Here is a 20,086-nt window from a genome sequence, read left to right on the forward strand (position 1 = left end):
AATAATGATAATGATAATGGTAATAGTAATACTAATAGAAATAATATTGACTGTAATAATGATATCAACAAAAACAATAACAATGATAATGATAATATTACTAAGACTGATAATGATAATAATGTTCATGATAATTCTAACGATAAAGACAATAGCAATGATGATAATAATAACATTAATAATAATCATGATGAAAATAATCATGTAATATTGACAACAATAGTAATAATCATCGTTATTATCATTATCATCCTCCTTCTGATAATAATCCTAATGATAATAATGATGATCATAATAATGATAATGAAAAAAAATAATAATAACAATAAATAATGACAATAATAGTTATAACACTGATGATGAGAACAATATTGATAATTATGATATTAACGATAATAATGACAATGATAATATCAACATTAAGATAAATTCTTGCTTTGTGCTTTATTTTCAGTATCTGTTCGATTTTGTGTAAGTGTATATGTATGTGTGTGTACTTATCTATGTGTATATTGTATATATATATATATATATATATATATATATATATATATATATACATATATATATATATATATATATATATATATGTACATACATATGTATATATATATATATATATATATATGTATATATATATATATATATATATGCATATATATGTATATATATACATATATATGTATGTATATATATATATATATATATATATATATATATATATATATATATATATATACATATTTGTATGTATGAATACATGTGTATGTGTGCATATGTGTGTATGTATGTACATACGTGCATATGTATGTAGGTAAATATGCTATACTGGATCCGAAACGTCAATTGAAAACAAACCACAAAACTAGAACATATCAACAAAACGCTCAAAGAATCACTAACGAAAATCCAAAATCCTATTGAAAAGAAAAACAAACAAACAAATAAAAACATACGAGCAAAGATAACCAACAAAATAATATACAAAGATATATATATATATATATATATATATATATATATATATATATATATATATACATATATGTATATATATAAGATAATACACAAACAAAAATAATATATATAAGATAATACACAAACAAACAAACAAACAAAAAAACAACAACAAATAAAGGAAAGCTACAAATAATAAGAAAGAAAGAAAAAAAGTTGTCACGTGATCTTGAGAAACAAGAACCAGACGTGTTTACGAGTCGGGAACCACAACACGTCGCGACCCGGAATGCAGCTCCTGAGGTTTATGGCCGAGATTGAGCCGTTGGGGGTCAGAGGTCAGCGACGCAGCTCTTGGAAGAGGTCTTTTTCTGCGTGTTTATATATATGTATCTGTATATATATATATATATATATATATATATATATATATATATATATATATATATATATAGCGTGTATGTGTGTGTGTGTGTGTGTGTGTGTGTGTGTGTGTGTGTGTGTGTGTGTGTGTGTGTGTATGTGTGCGTGTGTGCGTGTGCGAATGTGTGTGTGCGTGTGCGTGTGTGAATGTGTGTGTGTGTGTGTGCTCGCGCGCGCGTGTGTGCGTGTACGTGCGTGTGTATGTGTGTAAGTGTGTGTGTGTGTGTGTGTGTGTGTGTGTGTGTGTGTGTCTGTGTGTGTGTGAGTGTGTGTGTGTGTGTGTGTGTGTGTGTGTGTGTGTGTGTCTGTGTTTGTGTGTGTGTGTGTGTATGTACATCTCTCTCTCTCTCTCTCTCTCTCTCTCTCTCTCTCTCTCTCTCACACACACACACACACTCACTCACTCATTCTCACTCTCTCTCTATCTCTCTCTGTCTTTCCCTGTTCTCCCTTTCTCTCATTCTTCCCCCTTTCTCTCTTTCTTCCCCCTTTCTCTCTCTCTCTACCCACTTCTCCCTCCCTCTCCACCACTCCCTCAAATATGCATGCATGTACACAGACGTGCATACCTGTGTACATCTATACATACACTCTCGCATATTTTCAACTTTTACACCGATGTAAACACGCATACTAAAAAATATAGAACAACACACAACACAACCATAAAACACAACACCGCCAGAGGAAGCATCTCGATAAATGTAAACCGCTCGTATCCCCTTTTAAGTTCCCGACTCAACCCCAGTTCTTACCTGTACCGGGAGCTACCTGGCGCCAGGGCTCAATTATATCGTCAGTGTCCAAGTAAAACTAGGGAAGGAATAAAAGAAGAGAGAGAGAGAGAGAGAGAGAGAGAGAGAGAGAGAGAGAGAGAGAGAGAGAGAGAGAGAGAGAGAGAGAGAGAGAGAGAGAGAGAGAGAGAGAGAGAGAGAGAGAGAGAGAGAGAGAGAGAGAGAGAGAGAGAGAGAGAGAGAGAGAGAGAGAGAGAGAGAGAGAGAGAGAGAGAGAGAGAGAGAGAGAGAGAGAGGAGATAATTACAGATAGTATTTTGTAGGAGGAAGTGCTATTTTGGATCGGCTTTGGCCTTGTTTACGTTTTGCTGAGGGGTAACGTACTCAAATTAATTCAAATTTGTTTTACGAATTACTGAAATGTTGCAGAAAATAAAATAAGTGCAGAACACGACTGACTCGAACGAATGCAAAACAAATTAAAATAATTATTTCTTCATACGCGGGAACAACAAGACAAATGAATTACATCTATTTACAAGAACAGCGGATAACGAGCTAAATTAATTCCACACAAAATGAAAAAAAAATCACAACAGGACATCGTAATAACCTTAAAACCAGATGCAAGAGAAAGCACAACAGCACATTATACATACGAAAGCACACACTTCAAAAAAAGAAGAAAAAGACAACAAGCAATTAAAATACTTACGTGATGATAGAGTGATGAAGATTTTGATGAGGTTTTCATCCATGGCGAAAATGTCTACACACTTTTCTTCTCTTCCACTCGCTAATCTTCTTCTTGCTGTCCGTGTGTCATTATACACTTTGATGTTTATTTTCTTTATCAAAATCCTCTCTAATTTAGGTTCATCTTTCTCCTTCTCACATTCCTTATATCCGTAAATATTTACCTCAACAAAATCCAGTCAAATACCAATTAGTCTCTTCATCTGACATATATAATTATACCAATCACGTTACACCTATAATTATCTTGTTATCTTCCCTATATAATTATAACAGACGCGTTATCTCTATATCTTTCTCGTTATCTACATAACAACCGCCTCACAATAAACCCTTTCCGAAGAACACACGCCCCTCACACTACCCCCGCGAGCTGTATATCTCTCTCTCGTTATCTATATCTATATATCGTTATCTATCTCACAATAAAACCTTTTCTGAAGAACAAAACCTTTCCGAAGAACAAAACCTTTTCCGAAGAACACACGTACCCTCACCCGACCCCCGCGAGCTGTATAGTGGCCGCGGGGTCGCCCAGAACCCGTGTTATATACCCGGGTCTTCGGAGCAGTTGTTCCTGCCAGGCACAAAATGCTGGCGCTGGGGGTGGGGGGTGGGGACTGGCGCTGGGGTGGGGGTGGGTGGGGGTTGGGGGTTGGGTGTGGGTGTGGGGGGGGGAGGAGAGGGTGGTTGGAGGCTATAAGGAGGAAGGAGGGGGTGGGTGTAGGGGTAGGGGTTGAGGGGGTAGGGGAAGGAGAGGGTGGCTGGAGGCTATAAGGAGGAAGGAGGGGTTGAAGGTGGGGGGGGGCTGGAGGGGGGTTGGAGAAGGGGGGTTGGAGGCTATAAGGAGGAAGGAGTGGGTGGGGGAAGGGGGTGGGGGAGCGGGAGGGGGGAAGGAGAGGGTGGTTGGAGGCTATAAGGAGGATGGAGGGGTTGAAGGTGGGGTGGGTTGGAGGGGGGTAGGAGGTGGGGGGTAGGAGGCTATAAGGAGGAGGGGATGGAGGATGGGGGGTGGGCTGAAGGGGGGGTAGGAGGTGGGGCTTTGGAGGCTATAAGGATGAAGGGATGGATGAGGGGGGGTTGGAGGGGCTGGAGGTGGGGGGTTGGAGGCTATAAGGAGGAAGGAGGGGCTGGAGAGGAGGTGGAGAAGGGGCTGGAGGAGGGACTGGAGGGGGGGGGGGCTAGGGCTATTCCGTCGTCGATAATAGTCCCCGACGGATGACCTCCTTGAATACGTAGGTCACCGGCTCCGCTACCCGTTTTGTGTCGTTTTGAAGGATATATTTTTTTTTTACCGTAGCGTCGTCGAGCTGTGTGTGTGTGTGTGTGTGTGTGTGTGTGTGTGTGTGTGTGTGTGTGTGTGTGTGTGTGTGTGTGTGTGTGTGTGTGTGTGTGTGTGTGTGTGTGTGTGTGTGTGTGTGTGTGTGTGTGTGTGTGTGTGTGTGTGTGTGTGTGTGTGTGTGTGTGTGCGGGTGTGTGTGTGATTTTTGTGTGTATGGGCGTGTGTTTGTGTGTGTGCATGTGTGTATTTGTGTGTGTGTGTGTGTGTTTTTGTGTGTGTATGTGCGTGTTTGTGTGCGTGTGCATGTGTGCATACGTGTACGCCCGCGAAGGAACCTGGAATATCCGGGGTATGTGCGCTCCTCCGTTCGCCCCCGTGACCTAACCGTACCAGGCCCCGCGACCCGTCCGGCCACGCCCCGGAGGTCAAAGGTCACCGGAAGCACCAGGAGTTTTTTTTTTGAGCTTTACCTCCAGGTAGTGCATCCGTCACTACTTCCAGCCAGGGGGGAGGGGAGGAGGGGAGGGGGGCGGGGCTAGAGGGACTAATTACATACCTGGGACAGTTCCAGGTGACTAATTGGCAGTTGACGAGGTACTGAGTGGATGATACAAAAGTTTACACGCTAATCACTTTGTCATAGATTTATCATTAGTGTCGGTTCCGTGCAATGCTGTCTTGATATATGGTTTTAATTCCTCTTAAGTCTAGAAGAAAATATTGTGATAATCTTATTTCTTAATTTTCTTACTTATTATATAGGCATATTTAATAATCTATTTTGGACATGTATCTAAATATGATTTCTTTTTACCAATCTCTCTATTTGTTCATTTACGGTTAAACACCACTATAGATCAAGAAAAAAATAATGTACATAAAAAAAACACAAAATCAAGGTTTAAAAGGAAAATTAACATCACATTCCATTCCAAAATTAATCTTTACAATATTGCGACTTCTAATAACACTTTTTTTGCAGTTAACCACAGTTGCAATAGGACTAAACCAGGGCATTTTCACCCTTAGGCACACAAGTCATTTTTTTTTGTTAGTCTGTGTTGAAAAAATAAAGATTTTATTTAACCTGATTTTAAAATTCGATTATTTTTGTGATTATTCTGTGATTTTATTGGTTTATTTTGGTTATTCATTTTAGGGTTATTCAATGATTTTATCTTATTCAATAAACATGGTTTTATTCATTCATTTATCTTCTTATTTACATATTTGCTTCACGTTACTCATTAACCCATTATACACATTAGTAAATATTTTAAAAAGTACTAAAATATTAAATAAAATTAAAGTAAAATTAAATAAATAAAATTAAATAAATAAAAATTAAATAAAATTAAAGTACAAAAATATTAAGGCCTAAAAACGTCTGTTTCCGGTGAAGATTTAATAGGCCTACGTGATAAGAAGAAATTATCTATCAATTATAAGATTAATGGTTAATTACTCCCAAATTTTACGATGTAATTAGCAGCTACTAGAAAGAGAGGAAGGTAAAATGCAATTAATTAAAATTGATCGCCACGTAAAATAAGTTTATCAGAATGTGGATCCGATGAATGAGTGGAAAATGTGGAGAGTGGAATAGTGGATAAAAATAGTAATAATAATAATAATGATGATAATGATAGTAATAAAAAACACTGATAAAAGAAGATAAACATTAATAAAATGTAGAGATAGTGAAAATATGGTAAAGGAAGGACGTGGAGTGAGTGTGGAGTAAATGAATATATTTGCAATTAAAGTAGATGGGTAGAATGTGGAGTAGATGACAAGGAAAGTAGATTAAAAGAATGTGCAGTTGATGAGTAGAAGGCAAATGACGTAGATGGATAGAATGTGATAAAACGGGTGGATAAGAATGTGGAATATATGGATTCCCTCCGAAGAATGTGGACTAAAACGTGTAAACAGGAAGAATAAAATAATAGATAAACAAATAACACCAACATAACATAGATATAGTGAACAGATATGAACCATAAAACAGATCATTAAACAACCAAGATACAAGAAATAGATTCAGTAGATCCTAAAAGCCGTAGAATGTAGGTTAGAAAAATAAATGGTTACCGTGACGTCGACCTTTCACCCTTCCCCCCCCCCTCCCTCCCACCTTCCCTCCCGCCTCCCTTAAAATGACCTTTCAACCCCTAAGGACTCACTGCCAAGCATTTGTGGCAATACTTAATGTCAGTTTTTGTTTTTTTACTCCCGAGTGTTACTGTTACCTCTGCTTGTTATTATTTTCTTTATTCGAGAATATGTCGAGTGATTGTTCTTGATGTTATGGCCTTGTGTGTTCTTTATTGTTTGGTGTTTTTTGGTGGAATGTTTTTTTTTTATCGGGGGTTTATGAGTGATTTGGTATATATATTTTATTTTTTTCTTTAAGGTTTAATTCTTAAGGTGGGCGAGTGTGGCGTTTCTTATTGGTAGGCCTATATTTTCATTTCGCGCCTTTGTTTACATAAAGGAAAAAACGGTAATAATGATGATAATAATGGTGACATCAATACTAATATTGGTAATTTTTATGATGATAATGATGATGATGAAAGTAATGAAAATTATCTTCTTTCTCCCAGGGCAAAAAAAAAAAAAAAAAAAGATTTACTCTGGAGGTGAGTCGGTAGGTCATTTTTTTTTTTACTTTGGATTTTGTTTCTTCTTTTTTGAGAAATGATGTAATTGAACCTATTCATGGACACCACCTCACCCTAAATCCCGCCTCCCAAACCTATATATCACCCTGGCACAAACAAAACTGAGGTTTAAAATCAAAATACAAATCTTGTTTATCTTTTGGGAGCCTCAGAGGGGCGGCCATTTTGAAATCGAAAAGATGCACGCCCGCCATATGCAGTTTCGCCGTTCACAGGGTTGTGACAATGATAGAAAGGTATGAATGAGAATGAATATCTTCAATACAAGAAATGTATTTAACCGGTTTTGATTATATATATCTTCGTCGGAAAAATATGTATTTCTGACGAAGATATATTCCCATAAATATCTTCGCAATAATTTAACCGGTTTTGTTTATACCTTCGTCAGAAATATATGTATTTCTGACGAACATATATTCGAAACCGGTCAAATACATCTATTTTTGTGTGCAATTCTGGCGGAGATATATTCGAAACTGGTCAAATACATCTCTTCTATTTTGTATTTTTGACGGACATATATTCGAAACCGGTCAAATACATCTCCTTTTATTGAGAAGATATTCATTCTCATTCATACCTTTCTACATTTGTCAACATGAATACGGTTTATAGTGCCAATAGACGCGACACACGCGGTACGAGGTTTGAATCAGGGTGCTTTTGTAGTTACAAATCTAGCCGTTGTGGCGCTATGGGTTGTGTTTTTTGGCGGTATTTTTGAAAACGAGGATTTTATTTAAGACTGCTATGATCACAGTTATGATAATTGTAATAAAAATAGTGCTATTAGTCTTATTGGTAATGCTAATATTAATGATGATAATGGTAATATTATTATCAGTGATAACAATGATAATGATAATCATTACTATGATAACAGTAACACCGATAACGACAATAACATTTTTTAAAAATAATAACAATGCTAATGATAATAATGATAATGTTGATGACAGTAATAGCAGTAGTAGTAGTAATGATAATGATGATGATAATAAAAAGAAAATAACGATGATAATATTGATAACGTTAATAACAATGATAATAATAGTAATAATGATAATGATGATATTATTAACAGTAGCAACAACAATAATAATAGTGATAATGATAATATTAATAATAATAACAACAACAATGATAAGAATGCTAATAATAATGAAGAAAATAATGTTAATGACAATGACAACAATGACTATAACATTAGAAAAAACGATAATAATAATACCAATTCTCCTACACCTACTACAAATAGTAATAACAACCATACCAATGAAAAAAATAATAATAACAAACGTAATAAAGAATAAAAAAAAAACCCTGCCATTGTTTTGCTTCTGAACTCACGAACGGAAACCTCAACCCAAATCACCCTTCGTCCTTGACCGTAGCAAGGGCAAGGTACGTACGTATTTTGACTGGCGTTCTGTGGGCGTGGCGATGGGTAGGAGGTCAGGAGGAAGGATGAGAAGGAGGGAAAGGGGGGGAAGGGGGTAAGGAGGGGAAGGAGGGAAGGAGGGAAGGAAGGAAGGAGGGGAAGGGAGGGAACGGGGATGGGAAGGGGGAAGGGAGGGAAGGATGAGAAGGAGGGAAGGAGGGGGAAAGGAGGGAAAGGGGGGAAGGGGGGAAGGGTGGAAGGAGGGAAGAGGGGGAAGGATGAGAAGGGGGGAAAGGGGGAAGGGAGGGAAGGAGGGAAAGGGGGGAAGGATGAGAAGGAGGGGAAAGGGGGAGGACGAGAAGGAGGGAAGGGGGGAAGGAGGGAAGAGGGGAAAGGGGGGAAGGAGGGAAAGGGGGAAGGGAGGGAAGGGGGGAAGGATGAGAAGGAGGGAAATGGGGGGAAGGGGGGGAAGGGGGGAAGGGAGGGAGGGAGGGAGGGAAGGAGGGAAAGGGGGGAAGGAGGGAAGGGGGGAAAGGGGGGAAAGGAGGAAGGATGAGAAGGATGAGAAGGAGGGAAGGATGAGAAGGAGGGAAAGGAGGAAGGATGAGAAGGGGGGAAAGGGGGAAGGGAGGGAAGGAGGGAAAGGGGGGAAGGATGAGAAGGAGGGGAAAGGGGGAGGATGAGAAGGAGGGAAGGGGGGAAGGAGGGGAAGGGGGGAAGAAGAGAAGGGGGGGAAGGGGGGAAGGAGGGAAGGTGGGAAGAGGAAGGAGAGAGGAACAGGAAGAGAAGGGGGGTGAGAAAGAAGGAAAGAGGGAAGGAGGGAAAGGGGGAAGGGAGGGAAGAGAATGATTGAGAGGAAGGAGGGAAAGGGGGTAGGGAGGGAAGAGAATGATTGAGAGGAAGGAGGGAAAAAGGGGTGGAAGGAGAGAGGAAGGGGGGTGGGAGGGAAGGAGGGAAAGGGGGAAGGATGAGAAGGAGGGGAAGGGGGGAAGAAGAGAAGGAGGGGAAGGAGGGAAGGATGAGAAGGAGGGGAAGGGGGGGAAAGGGGGAGGGGAGGGAAGGAGGGGAAGGGGGGAAGGGTTGAAGGAGGGAAAGGAGGAAGAAGAGAAGGGGGGAAGGGGGAAGGATGAGAAGGAGGAGGAAGAAGAGAAGGGGGGGAAGGAGAGAGGAAGGAGAGGAGGAAGAGGATGAGAAAGGGGATGAGAAGGAGGGAAAGGGGGGAAGGGAGGGATGGGAATGATTAAGAGGATGGAAGGGGTGGAAGAGGAGGAAGGAGAGAGGAAGGGGGAAGGGAGGGAAGGAGGGAAAGGGGGAAGGAGGAAGGAGAGAGGAAGGAGAGGAGGAAGAGAAAGAGAAGGGGGATGAGAAGGAGGGAAAAGGGGTGGAAGAGGAGGAAGGAGAGATGAAGGGGGATGAGAAGGAGGGAAAAGGGGTGGAAGAGGAGGAAGGAGAGAGGAAGGGGGATGAGAAGGAGGGAAAAGGGGTGGAAGAGGAGGAAGGAGAGAGGAAGGGGGAAGAAGAGAAGGGGGTCTGGGTAGGGGGAAGGGAGAAGGAGAGAGGATGGGCAAGGGGATGAGAAGGAGGGAAAGGGGAGAAGGAGGGACGAGAATGAGTGAGAGGGAGAAGAGAAAAGGTGTGGATGAGGAGGAAGGAGAGAGGAAGGGGGAAGTAGAGATGGGGGGATGGGAAAGGGGAAGGAGGAAGGAGAGAGGAAGGGCAAAAGGAAGAGAAGGGGTGATGGGAAGGAGGAAAAGGAAGAAGGAGGAAAGGTAGGGGTGCGAAGAAGGGAAGGGAGAGGAAGAGAAGAGAGGAGATGAGAAGGAGGGAAGGGGAGAGGAAGAAAGGGTAAGGAAGAATAGGAATAGGAAGTGAAGACAATAGGGGGAGGAGAGGAAGGAGAAATTAGGAGAGTGTGGATAGAAAGGAGAGGAAGGAAGGAGAGGAAGAAAAGGAGACGATAAGATATATGATAGAAGGATAGAAGGAAGGAGAGAGGGAAGAAGAAGGAAATGAATAGGCAGAAGAGAAGGGGCGAGAGGAGGACAGTATGGAAGGAAGAAAAGAGAGAAGGAAGGAATGAAGAGGAAGTAAGTCAGGGAAAGAAAGGGAAGAGAAGGGAAGGAGGAAGGAATAAGTAAGAAGGGAGAGAAAAAGGGATTAGAAGGAAAGGACGTAAAAGGAAGAAAAGGAGGAAAGGAAGTGAACGAGGGAAGAAAGGAAAGAAAAAAAAAGGGAAGGACAACGAAAAATAAATCAATAAAAAGAAGACAACGAAGACGAAGAAAACAAGAAGAAAAAATAAAATAGCGACGAAAAAAGACGAAAATATAAAATAAAATAAAACAACAACAGAAAAGACAAGACAACGAAAGCCCAGAAAAAGAAAAATAAGAAAAGAAGAAGAAGACAAATAAAAAGATAAGAAACAAGTCAACGAAAACTCAGAAAAAATAAGAAAAAAGAAAGAAAGAAAGAAGAAGAAGAAGACAAAGAAAAAGAGAATAAAGAGGGCGCATGACCCACAAACACCACAGGACGACCCAGGGCCCTCCCAGGGGGGCATATTAACCCCTGAGTTCCCATGACACACACGTAGGGTTGAGAAGCACGACCCGCTTGTGTGTGTCTGTGGGCGCTGTGGGGGCGTGTGTGGGCGTGTTTTGTGTGTATTTTGTTTGTGTATGTTTGTGTTTGTGTGTATTTTTTGTTTGTTTGTGTGTATTTCGTGTGTATTTGTGTGTGTGTGTGTGCTTTTACATAAATGTGTGTATTTGTGTGTATTTGTTTCTTATGTCTGTGCTTTCGTGTATGTTTGTGTGTACTTTTCTGTATTTATGTGTGTTTGTGTGTATTTTTGTTTGCTTGTGTGCACTTGTGTGCACTTGTGTGTTTCTGTGTATTTGTGCATGTATGTGTTTTTGTGTATGTGTATATGTTAGTAGGTGCTGTGTATTTTGTATGTTTGTGCGAGCTTGTGTGTATGTGTGTGTTTATCTGTATGCTTCGTGTACATGTAGCTATGAGTAGAAGCATTTTTTAAAAATCTTTATAAAAATACAATTCTTCATTTTCTTCTTATGCGATTTTGTAATAGCTGTATGATGTGAATTATATCAAATAAATTTAATCATAAGGATTCGACGACAGGTTATGATAACATCATGATTAGATGAATTGGACGGAAATAAACAGAAATAACAAAATTAGTAATAACGATGATAACAATAACAATAATAGTGATGATGATGATGATGACAATGAAAATAGCAAAAAACGGAAAAAATGATGATAATGATTTGTAATTACGGTGATAGATAATGCATGGGAAAATATTGATAATTTCGAGATAAAAAACGAAGCAGATGATAAATATAAACTTACGAGGTATAAAGGTATATATATAAAAAAATCGAAATATCATTCATAGTTTATTTACTATGAAATTACTTTGGCAAAAAAAGCTAACAACAACAACAATAGCGAAACATCAACAGTAAATAACAACAACAATGACAAAAAGCATAAAACAAATATAAAAATCACAACAACAACAACAACAAATATTCATAACCTTTTTCCGTAAAGAGGTTACATGAATATTAAAATAAAATACATATACATTATCAATGCTAGTCCAATGGAGGATGAATTAATAGAGCTTATACAATAGCTCGTAAAATATTTACTGTATAAGGAAGGTTTAAAAGCGAAATAAATTAAGATTCTTTGCATCAATCGAATGAGTGATAAAAAGGCTGCTTAGTTAGAGAGAGAAAATAAATAAATAAATAGAAAATACAACGAGGAAGGAGATAAGAGTAACATTAAATCATTAAGCATGGATTATAACGGTATGTTCTCCGTGGTACACACACACACACACATATATGCTTGATATATGTGTGAGTGTGTGTATGTGTGTGTGTGTGTGTTCGTGTGTGTGTGTGTGTGTGTGTGTGTGTGTGTGTGTGTGTGTGTGTGTGTGTCTGTGTGTGTGTGTGTGTGTGTGTGTGTGTGTGTGTGTGTGTGTGTGTGTGTGTATGTATGTATGTATGTATGTATATATGTATGTATGTATTTCACTATGTATGTATATATGTATGTATGTATTTCACTATGTATGTATATATGTATGTATGTATTTCACTATGTATGTATATATGTAAGGATGTAAGGATGCCAAGATGTACGGATTCCAGGGTATAAGGATGCCAGGGTATAAGGGTATACGGTTGTCACGATACCAGGTGTACCAGGGGAGCCCAGGTTCTCACATGGTCAAATATAACGCGGTGACAGGTCAACAGACTAATAAGCTTGACAGGGTGTGAGTCAGGCTGTCACTGAGTGTCAGGGTAGCAGGCTATAGCTGTCTGTCAGGGTTGCCAAGGAAGACCTCACATCATGGTAGACACCCAGGGTAGTCAATGACGTCATCACACGAAAGTAGGCACCTAGGGGAAGCCAATGACGTCACCACATCATGTTAGACACCTAGGGTAGCCAATGACGTCATAACATCAGAGTAATCACCCAGGATAGGTAATGACGTCACCACATCAAAGTAGACGCACAGGGGAAGCCAATGACGTCACCACATCAAAGTAGACACTCAGGATAGTTAATGACGTCATCACATCAGAGTAGACATCCAAGGTAACCGAAGAAGAGTCATCACATCATCACATCAAGATTCGTCCTCATCCATCTTGTGGTATTTCGTTGTGGCTCGGTTCAGGGACGAGACGATTGAACCCGCTGTCTCCAGGCTGTTGGGAAAGGAAGAATTAGCAAAGGATCGAAATCGAAAAAACAAACAAACAAACAAACAAATAAGAAACAAACAAACAGACAAACAAACAAATAAATAGACAAACAAAAAGCAAAAATACAGACAAACAAACAAACAACAAACAAATAAACAGACAAACAAAAAGCAAAACCACAACAACAAAAACAACAAAAATCGGGGAAATTGGTACGTGGGGAGAAAATGAAAAACAAACAACAAACAAACAAATAACAAACAGACAAACAAAAAGCAAAAACACAACAACAACAAAAATCGGGGAAATTGGTACGTGGGGAGAAAATGAAAAACAATTAACAAACAAACAACAAACAGACAAACAAAAAGCAAAAACACAACAACAACAAAAATCGGGGAAACTGGTACGTGGGGAAGTGTAGAAGAGTTGGAGAGTTAGGTAGGAAGATAGGGAGGGAAAAAGGGTAAAATAATTGTAAAAAAAAGGAGTTGGAGAGGTTCTAAAAAATTAATTAATCCTAAAAAAATTAATTCTAAAAAAAAAAAAGGTTCCGGAAGGTGTAAGTTGATTCAAGGGATGGGTAGGGAAATAGAGAGGGGAAAAAAGGTAAAATAACTAAAAAAAATGGGCATAGGGGATATGTAGAATTATTGCGAATATGGGTAAGAAGGGAAGGCAAAATAATCGTTAAAAATGGTATTGGAGAGACATAGAGTGATTGGGAATAGGAATAAAAGAACTTAGAAAATGACGGCAAAGATGGATAGAAAGATAGAGAAGAAAATACAAAATCTTCGCAAAGATGGCCATTGAGGAAACGGAGAATAGGGTTGAGAAAATGAATAAATAGGAAATGAAGGAAATGGGTTATCATAGAGACGAGTTGGAAGGTAGGAAGGGAAATACACAATAATAGCAAATATGGGAATTGCAGAAATGTAGAATAATGGCAAAGATGGTAATAAAGGAAATGTAGAATGATTACGAAGATGGACACAAAGGAAATTTAGAATAATTGCAAAGATTGGCACAAAGGAAATGGAGAATAAATATAAAGATGGGTACGGAAAAAATGGAGAATAATTACGAACATGGTTACAAAGAAAATGTAGGATAATGACGAAGGTGGACATAGAACACAGAAATATTTTGAAAGATGAGAACATAGACGTTAAAATTGGTGATAAAGACTGTAGGGAGGAAACAGAAGAAATTAAATGGACTTTGAAGAAAAAAGTTTTTTCAAAGAAAGAAAAGAAAGAAAAATATACTAAACAGAACAGCTGATCTTTTTTTAGAGATGGAGAAGAAGGAAAAATAAGATTAATTGAACTCTGGAGAACAATTTTTCCTCAAAAAAGGAAAAGAAGGAAATACATGATAATTGGAACTTTGAAGAACAATTGATATAAGTTACGAAGGTGGAAACGAAGAAAAAAAGAATAAACAGACCCTAGAGACAAGTAATAAAGATTTCAACTTGAGAAAGAAAAATAAATAAACATAAATTTTGGAGAACAGCTGATCAGAATAACGAAAATGAAATAAAGAAAAATCACATCAAAACACACACAAAAAAATTATAAAGGAAAAATAAATGAATTATCTCCTGAATTACTACATGTAATGCCGTTCAAAAATTACAAAATTACAAATTCTATAAGGATAAGTAAGTAACTATAGTAAACAGGAAAAGAAAATCATAAAATATAAAGGTGAATTTTTGACCTACAAACAAGCAGTATATAGCGCCGGGTTAATTCTTTGTTTGTTTGTCAGAAAGGTCGGCGTGTCATTATCATAATTAATTGCCATCTATCAACATATGTTTATTGCTGGGTAATTAGGACTCGTTAGAACTGAGTATGATTAGAGTAAGCTGAGAATATTACTGTTTTGTATTGTCGATCTTTTTAAAGTTCTGGCTACTGTGCATGTCATATATTTTCGTAAGTACGTATATCGTCTTGCAGATGGATAGACACACACACACACACACACACACACACACACACACACACACACGCACACACACACACACACACACACACACACACACACAATGGCCGACAGTTACCGACAACCACCTCCGCATCCCAGTCACAAGCTCATAAAACCCGAAATAAATCATTTTCTCACAGTGCCTCCTCCTCGAAGGTATTTTCGGCTTCTCTCACGGACAATAACCATTTCCGGACGAGCGAGTTAATGTGAACGTCGGCCGCAGATCGAATACTTGACCTGGAAAACCTCCCAGCGGAACCCGGGTTTAATTGATGGACGGATCAAACAAAAGCCGTACGATGGGGAGGTACGGGCGTATTTTTTTTTTTTACTCTTATTTCAGATTTATAAGGTCGATTTAGGTATATGACTGCTATGGAATTATGGGTCTTCCTGTCATAAATTTGCTTTTTGCTGATGGGTGACTGAGGAGTAACATTTCGGTAGCGTACGAGTATATTTTCGGTGCCGCTGTATGGCTGGTACGCGTCGATGGGTTAAAAAATTATATCATTATGACACTCTCAAAAGGGTCTCTTGACTGGAATACATTACGTGGTTTATTTATAGATATCTACCGTTGAGGTTTACTGAACGTAATGAAGAAAGATAATTTTACGCGGGAAAAAATCTGCGCTGGTTTTGGAGTACTTTGAAATGAACTAAATTTACGAACGTATTTATAGAGGTAAATATTATGTTCTCTTAAAAGCATAACTGAGTAAACCAGCACGACCTAAAAAAAATCTTAAGCACGTTTCCTCCAAAATCAATAATCGAGGAAAATCATTTAAGCACGTTCCCTCCAATCTACGACCGTTTTGATAAGTCAATTTTCACTCACGGGGGCAAGTGGTCAGATCCATAAATCTGTTTTATAACGTTATCAACTCTGCAATTGAAGAATAATGCCCACTTGTTTAAAAAAGATGGCTCAGGATGTGGCAAGAGATGCACGCGAGTCTTTTTTTACACAGGGAAAAGGTGTTGAAAAATGTTATAAGTTCGTATTCCTTTTTTTTTCAGCGTCGTTTTTTGCTTGGAATTCTTTTGTTAGTGTGGTAGTTCTTGATGGAGAGTTGTTTAAAATATATTTTGAATAAAGAAGGACAAAAAAAGCAAACTCAGGAAAATACTCTTATACATTGAATAACGTTTTGAGTTCGTATTCCTTTTGTTTTTTTTACGTCGATATTTTGTATGTTCTTTTGTTAGTGTGGAAGTTTTTGACGGAGTTGTTTAAGATATATTTAGAATAAAGGAGAAAATATGTTTAGAATAAACAAGGAGAAAAGAAAAACAAATTCGGGAAAATACCAATAAATTCCCTGAAATGCAAATCTGTCCGTCTGTTTGATCGTCTGTCTGTCTGTCTCCTCCTTTTCCCCTTTCACCTTTTCAACCATCCTTTTCCACCCTATTTCTCTCCTCTCCTTTCTACTCCCTCCCTCTCTTCTCCTCTCCCCCCATCCCCACATCTTCCTCCTATCCCTCCTCTCCCATCACCCCTCCCTCCCCCTTCCCCTTCCCTCCCTCCTCCCCTCTTACCCCCTATCCCCCATCCCCCCACAACCCCTTCCTTCCAACCCCCCACCTCTCCTCCCCCCACTCCCCCTCCCACCCCATCCCTCCCCCCATCCCATCCCTCCTTCCAACCCCCTTCCCCACCTCTCTTCCTTCCCTCCCTCCTCCCTCCAACCCCCCACCTCTCCCCCTTCCCATCCCCCATTCCTCCCCCCAATCCCTCCTTCCCCACCCCTCCCCATCCCTCCCTCCAACCCCCTCCCACTCCCCATCCCCCAATCCCTCCATCCAACCCCCCCATCCCCCCCACCCCCCCACCCACGAACCAACCCCCCTCCCCCCCCAAAAAAAAAAAAGCTCACTCAGCCTCGTCGACCCCGAGACCGCCGCGGTTGAGGACGGCGCCACCGCCTCCCTCAGCGGCGATCCTGGCCGGCCCGAGGATGGCGCCGGTGTTGTACTCGTAGAACACCAGCAGGAGGAGGAGGTAGGCGAGGACGAAGCCTATGACCGGCGTCTGGAGGACGAGGTTGTTCAAGGGCGAGACGATCGTGGCATCTCCCTGCGTGTAGAACTGCGGGTGCGGGAGAACGGGGCGGGAGCGAGGGGGGAGGGGAGAGAAGGTGCGTGAGTGCTGAGTGCTGCGTGCTGGGGTGTTTGAGTTGGTGTTGAGGTGGGTGGGAGATGGTGTTGAGGTGGGTCTGGGGTGGTGTTGAGGTGGTGTGGTTTTGAGGTGGTGTTGAGGTGGGTGGGAGGTGGTGTTGATGTAGGTGGGGGGTGATGCGAAGATGGGTTGAGGTGGGAGAAGGAGAAAGGGGTTGAGGTTGAAGAAAGGAGGAAAGAGAGGGGGGGAGGGGGGTCGTGGAGGGTAGTGGGCGGGGGTTGAGGGTCAGGTCAAAGGTAAAGTGGTCGTGGTGTTGAGGTGGGTCTGGGGTGGTGTTGAGGTAGTATTAAGGTGGGCTGAGGTGGTGTTAAGGTGGTGTTGAGGTAGGATTTTGGTGGTATTAAGGTGGGTTGAAGTGGGTTAAGGTGGTGTTGAGGTGGGTTGAGGCAGGGATAGGAAGTGATGGGGTGGGAGGAGTGGGTTTTGGGGTAGTGAGTCGAGGTGGGTCGGGAATGGTGTGCTGGGTGGGTGGGTGGAGGTGGGTGTGATCTGGATGCAGGTAATTTTGGGGGGTGGGTGAGAGTGGGTTTCCCGTAATAGGGTTGGTTTTAAGTAGGAAAAAAAAAGAAAGGAAGAAAGAAGGAAAGAAAGAAAGAGAGAAAGAGAGAAAGAGAGAGAGAAAGAAAGAAAGAAAGAAAGAAAGAAAGAAAGAGAGAAAGAGAAATAGAAAGAAAGAAAGAAAGAGAGAAAGAGAGAAAGAGAGAAAGAAAGAAAGAAAGAGAGAAAGAAAGAAAGACAGAGAGAAAGAAAGAAAGAAAGAAAAAAAGAGAGAAAGAAAGAAAGAAAGAAAGAAAGAAAGAAAGAAAGAAAAAAAGAGAGAAAGAAAGAAAAAGAGAAAGAGAGAAAGAGAGAGAGAAAGAAAGAAAGAAGAAAAAATTAGGTTCCCTTAAACATGAAAAATAAGGAGTAATTTCGTAGCAGGAGTTGAGGAAAGAAGAGGAGAGGGGGGGAGGAGGGAGGGAGGGAGGGGAGGAGAGGGAGTAACGATGTAGAAGGAAGAGAGGACGTAGAAGGGCTGGAGGTGAGAGAGGAAGGAGAAACGAGGCGTGAAGAAGAGGCGAGAGGAAGTGAGGGGGGAAGAGGAGGACGTAAAATAGGAGGAAGGGAAGGAGGGGGTGGGGTGGGGTGTCTTTAGGTGAGGAGAGAGGACGGGAGGTGAGGGTGAGAGAAGAGGGGGAGTGTGAGGGGGAGGTAAGTGGGGTGGAGTTGAGGGTGAGGGGAAGGTTTGTGGGGGGGGAGTTGAGGGTGAAGGAAGAGGAGGACGTGAACTACGGGGAGGGAAAAGAGGGGGTGGGGGAGGGGTGTCTGAAGGTGAGGAGAGAGGAGGGCGGGAAGTGCGGGGGAGGGGAGGTGAGGGTGAGGGAAGAGGGGGAGGGTGAGGGGGAGGTAAGTGGGGGGAGGGGGAATTCAGGATGAGGGGGAGGGGTGTGGGGGGATTTGAGGGTGAGGGGGAAGGGTGTGGGGGAGGGGAGGGGAGGGGAGGGGAGGGGAGGGCGAGGGAAGAAGGAAGTAGGGAGGGGAGGGGGAGTTGAGGGTATAAAGAGGGGGAGGAGGAAGTTGAAAAAGAAAAAAAAAAAAAAGGAAAAAAGACTAAGGATGAGGAAAAGAGGAGAGAGAGGAGGGGGAGGGAGGGTCGTGGAAGGTAGTGGGCGGGGGTTGAGGGTCAGGTCGAAGGAACAGTGGGCGTGGAGGAGGTTCGCAATGGCTGAGGAGGGGGGCGTGTGGGTGGATATGGTGAATAAAGTGGCTATTGTGCACTACTTGTGAAGATCTACAATCCATAAGGGTGAATATTGACTACACACTACGATAGTTGGTTTAAGAAGAGTTTTGTAATTTCCTAAAATGAGATTAAGTCAATATATTATGGCTAAGATTTATGATTTTACGTGTATGTGTTTCTATGTAGGTTTGTTTGTTTGTTTAAGGTGTACATGTTTAGCAAAAATAAAACAGTATACGTTTTAATAATAATCCATTAATTTATCACTATATTTATGTAAAAGACGACAAAAATAAATAAAATAACATAAAAATAAACTAGATAGGAAAATAAACTAAAAAACTAAATGAAATTTACCATAAAATGAACAAGGAATAAACTAAATGGACAGGAAAATAAGCTAAAAAGAAAATGAAATTTACCATAATAAAATAAACTAAAAATAAACTAGATGGACAAGAAAGTAAACTAAAAGACAGAATGAAAATTTACAATAACAATTCCTATCAAAAAAAAAAGAAAAAAAGAAAAAAAGAGAGATTTATGAGACGAAACCGCTCATTATTTTCTGGTAATTAAGCTGGGTCATTAGCTAATTACAAAGCTCAGCTGACGCGCAGATGAAAGGACTAACGTGCAATAATTATCTTTGAGTTATTTTATGAAGAGTTAATGTGTGTGCGTGTCTGTGTTTTTAAGTGTATGTGTGTGTGTCTGTGTGTGTAAGTTCGCAAGAGTGTGTACATGTACGTGGTTTCGAATGTGCGTTTTCGTTCTTAAGTCACTTTAATTTCATGTTTACTAACGAATATATATATATATATATATATATATATATATATATATATATATATATATATATATATATATGTATATATATATATGTGTGTGTGTGTGTGTGTGTGTGTGTGTGTGTGTATGTGTGTGTGTGTGTGTGTGTGTGTGTGTGTGTGTGTGTGTGTGTGTGCGTGTGTGTATGTGTGTGTATGTGTGTGTGTGTGTGTGTGTGTGTGGTGTGTGTGTGTGTGTGTGTGTGTGTGTGTGTGTGTGTGTGTGTTAGTGTTTGTGTATGTGTGTGTGTGTGTTAGTGTTTGTGTAGGTGTGTGTGTGTGTTAGTGTTTGTGTATGTGTGCGTGTGTGTATGTGTGTGTATGTGTGTGTGTGTGTGTGTGTGTGTGT

At 40.5% G+C, this 20,086-nt stretch overlaps 1 protein-coding gene across 1 annotated transcript in view; it reads right to left on the reverse strand.

Moving 5' to 3' along the window:
• Nucleotides 1-3,352, reverse strand: part of LOC138866804 (uncharacterized) — an 8,991-nt gene extending 5,639 nt beyond the window's left edge. The window contains exon 1 of the mRNA XM_070140570.1: nucleotides 2,830-3,352. Within this exon, the coding sequence (XP_069996671.1) occupies nucleotides 2,830-2,872 (43 nt within the window). The 5' untranslated portion in view covers nucleotides 2,873-3,352. The remainder of the gene's footprint in view (nucleotides 1-2,829) is intronic.
• Nucleotides 3,353-20,086: the final 16,734 nt, after the last annotated feature.

Source organism: Penaeus vannamei, chromosome 27 (assembly GCF_042767895.1).
Source record: "Penaeus vannamei isolate JL-2024 chromosome 27, ASM4276789v1, whole genome shotgun sequence".
Lineage (NCBI taxonomy): Eukaryota > Metazoa > Arthropoda > Malacostraca > Decapoda > Penaeidae > Penaeus > Penaeus vannamei.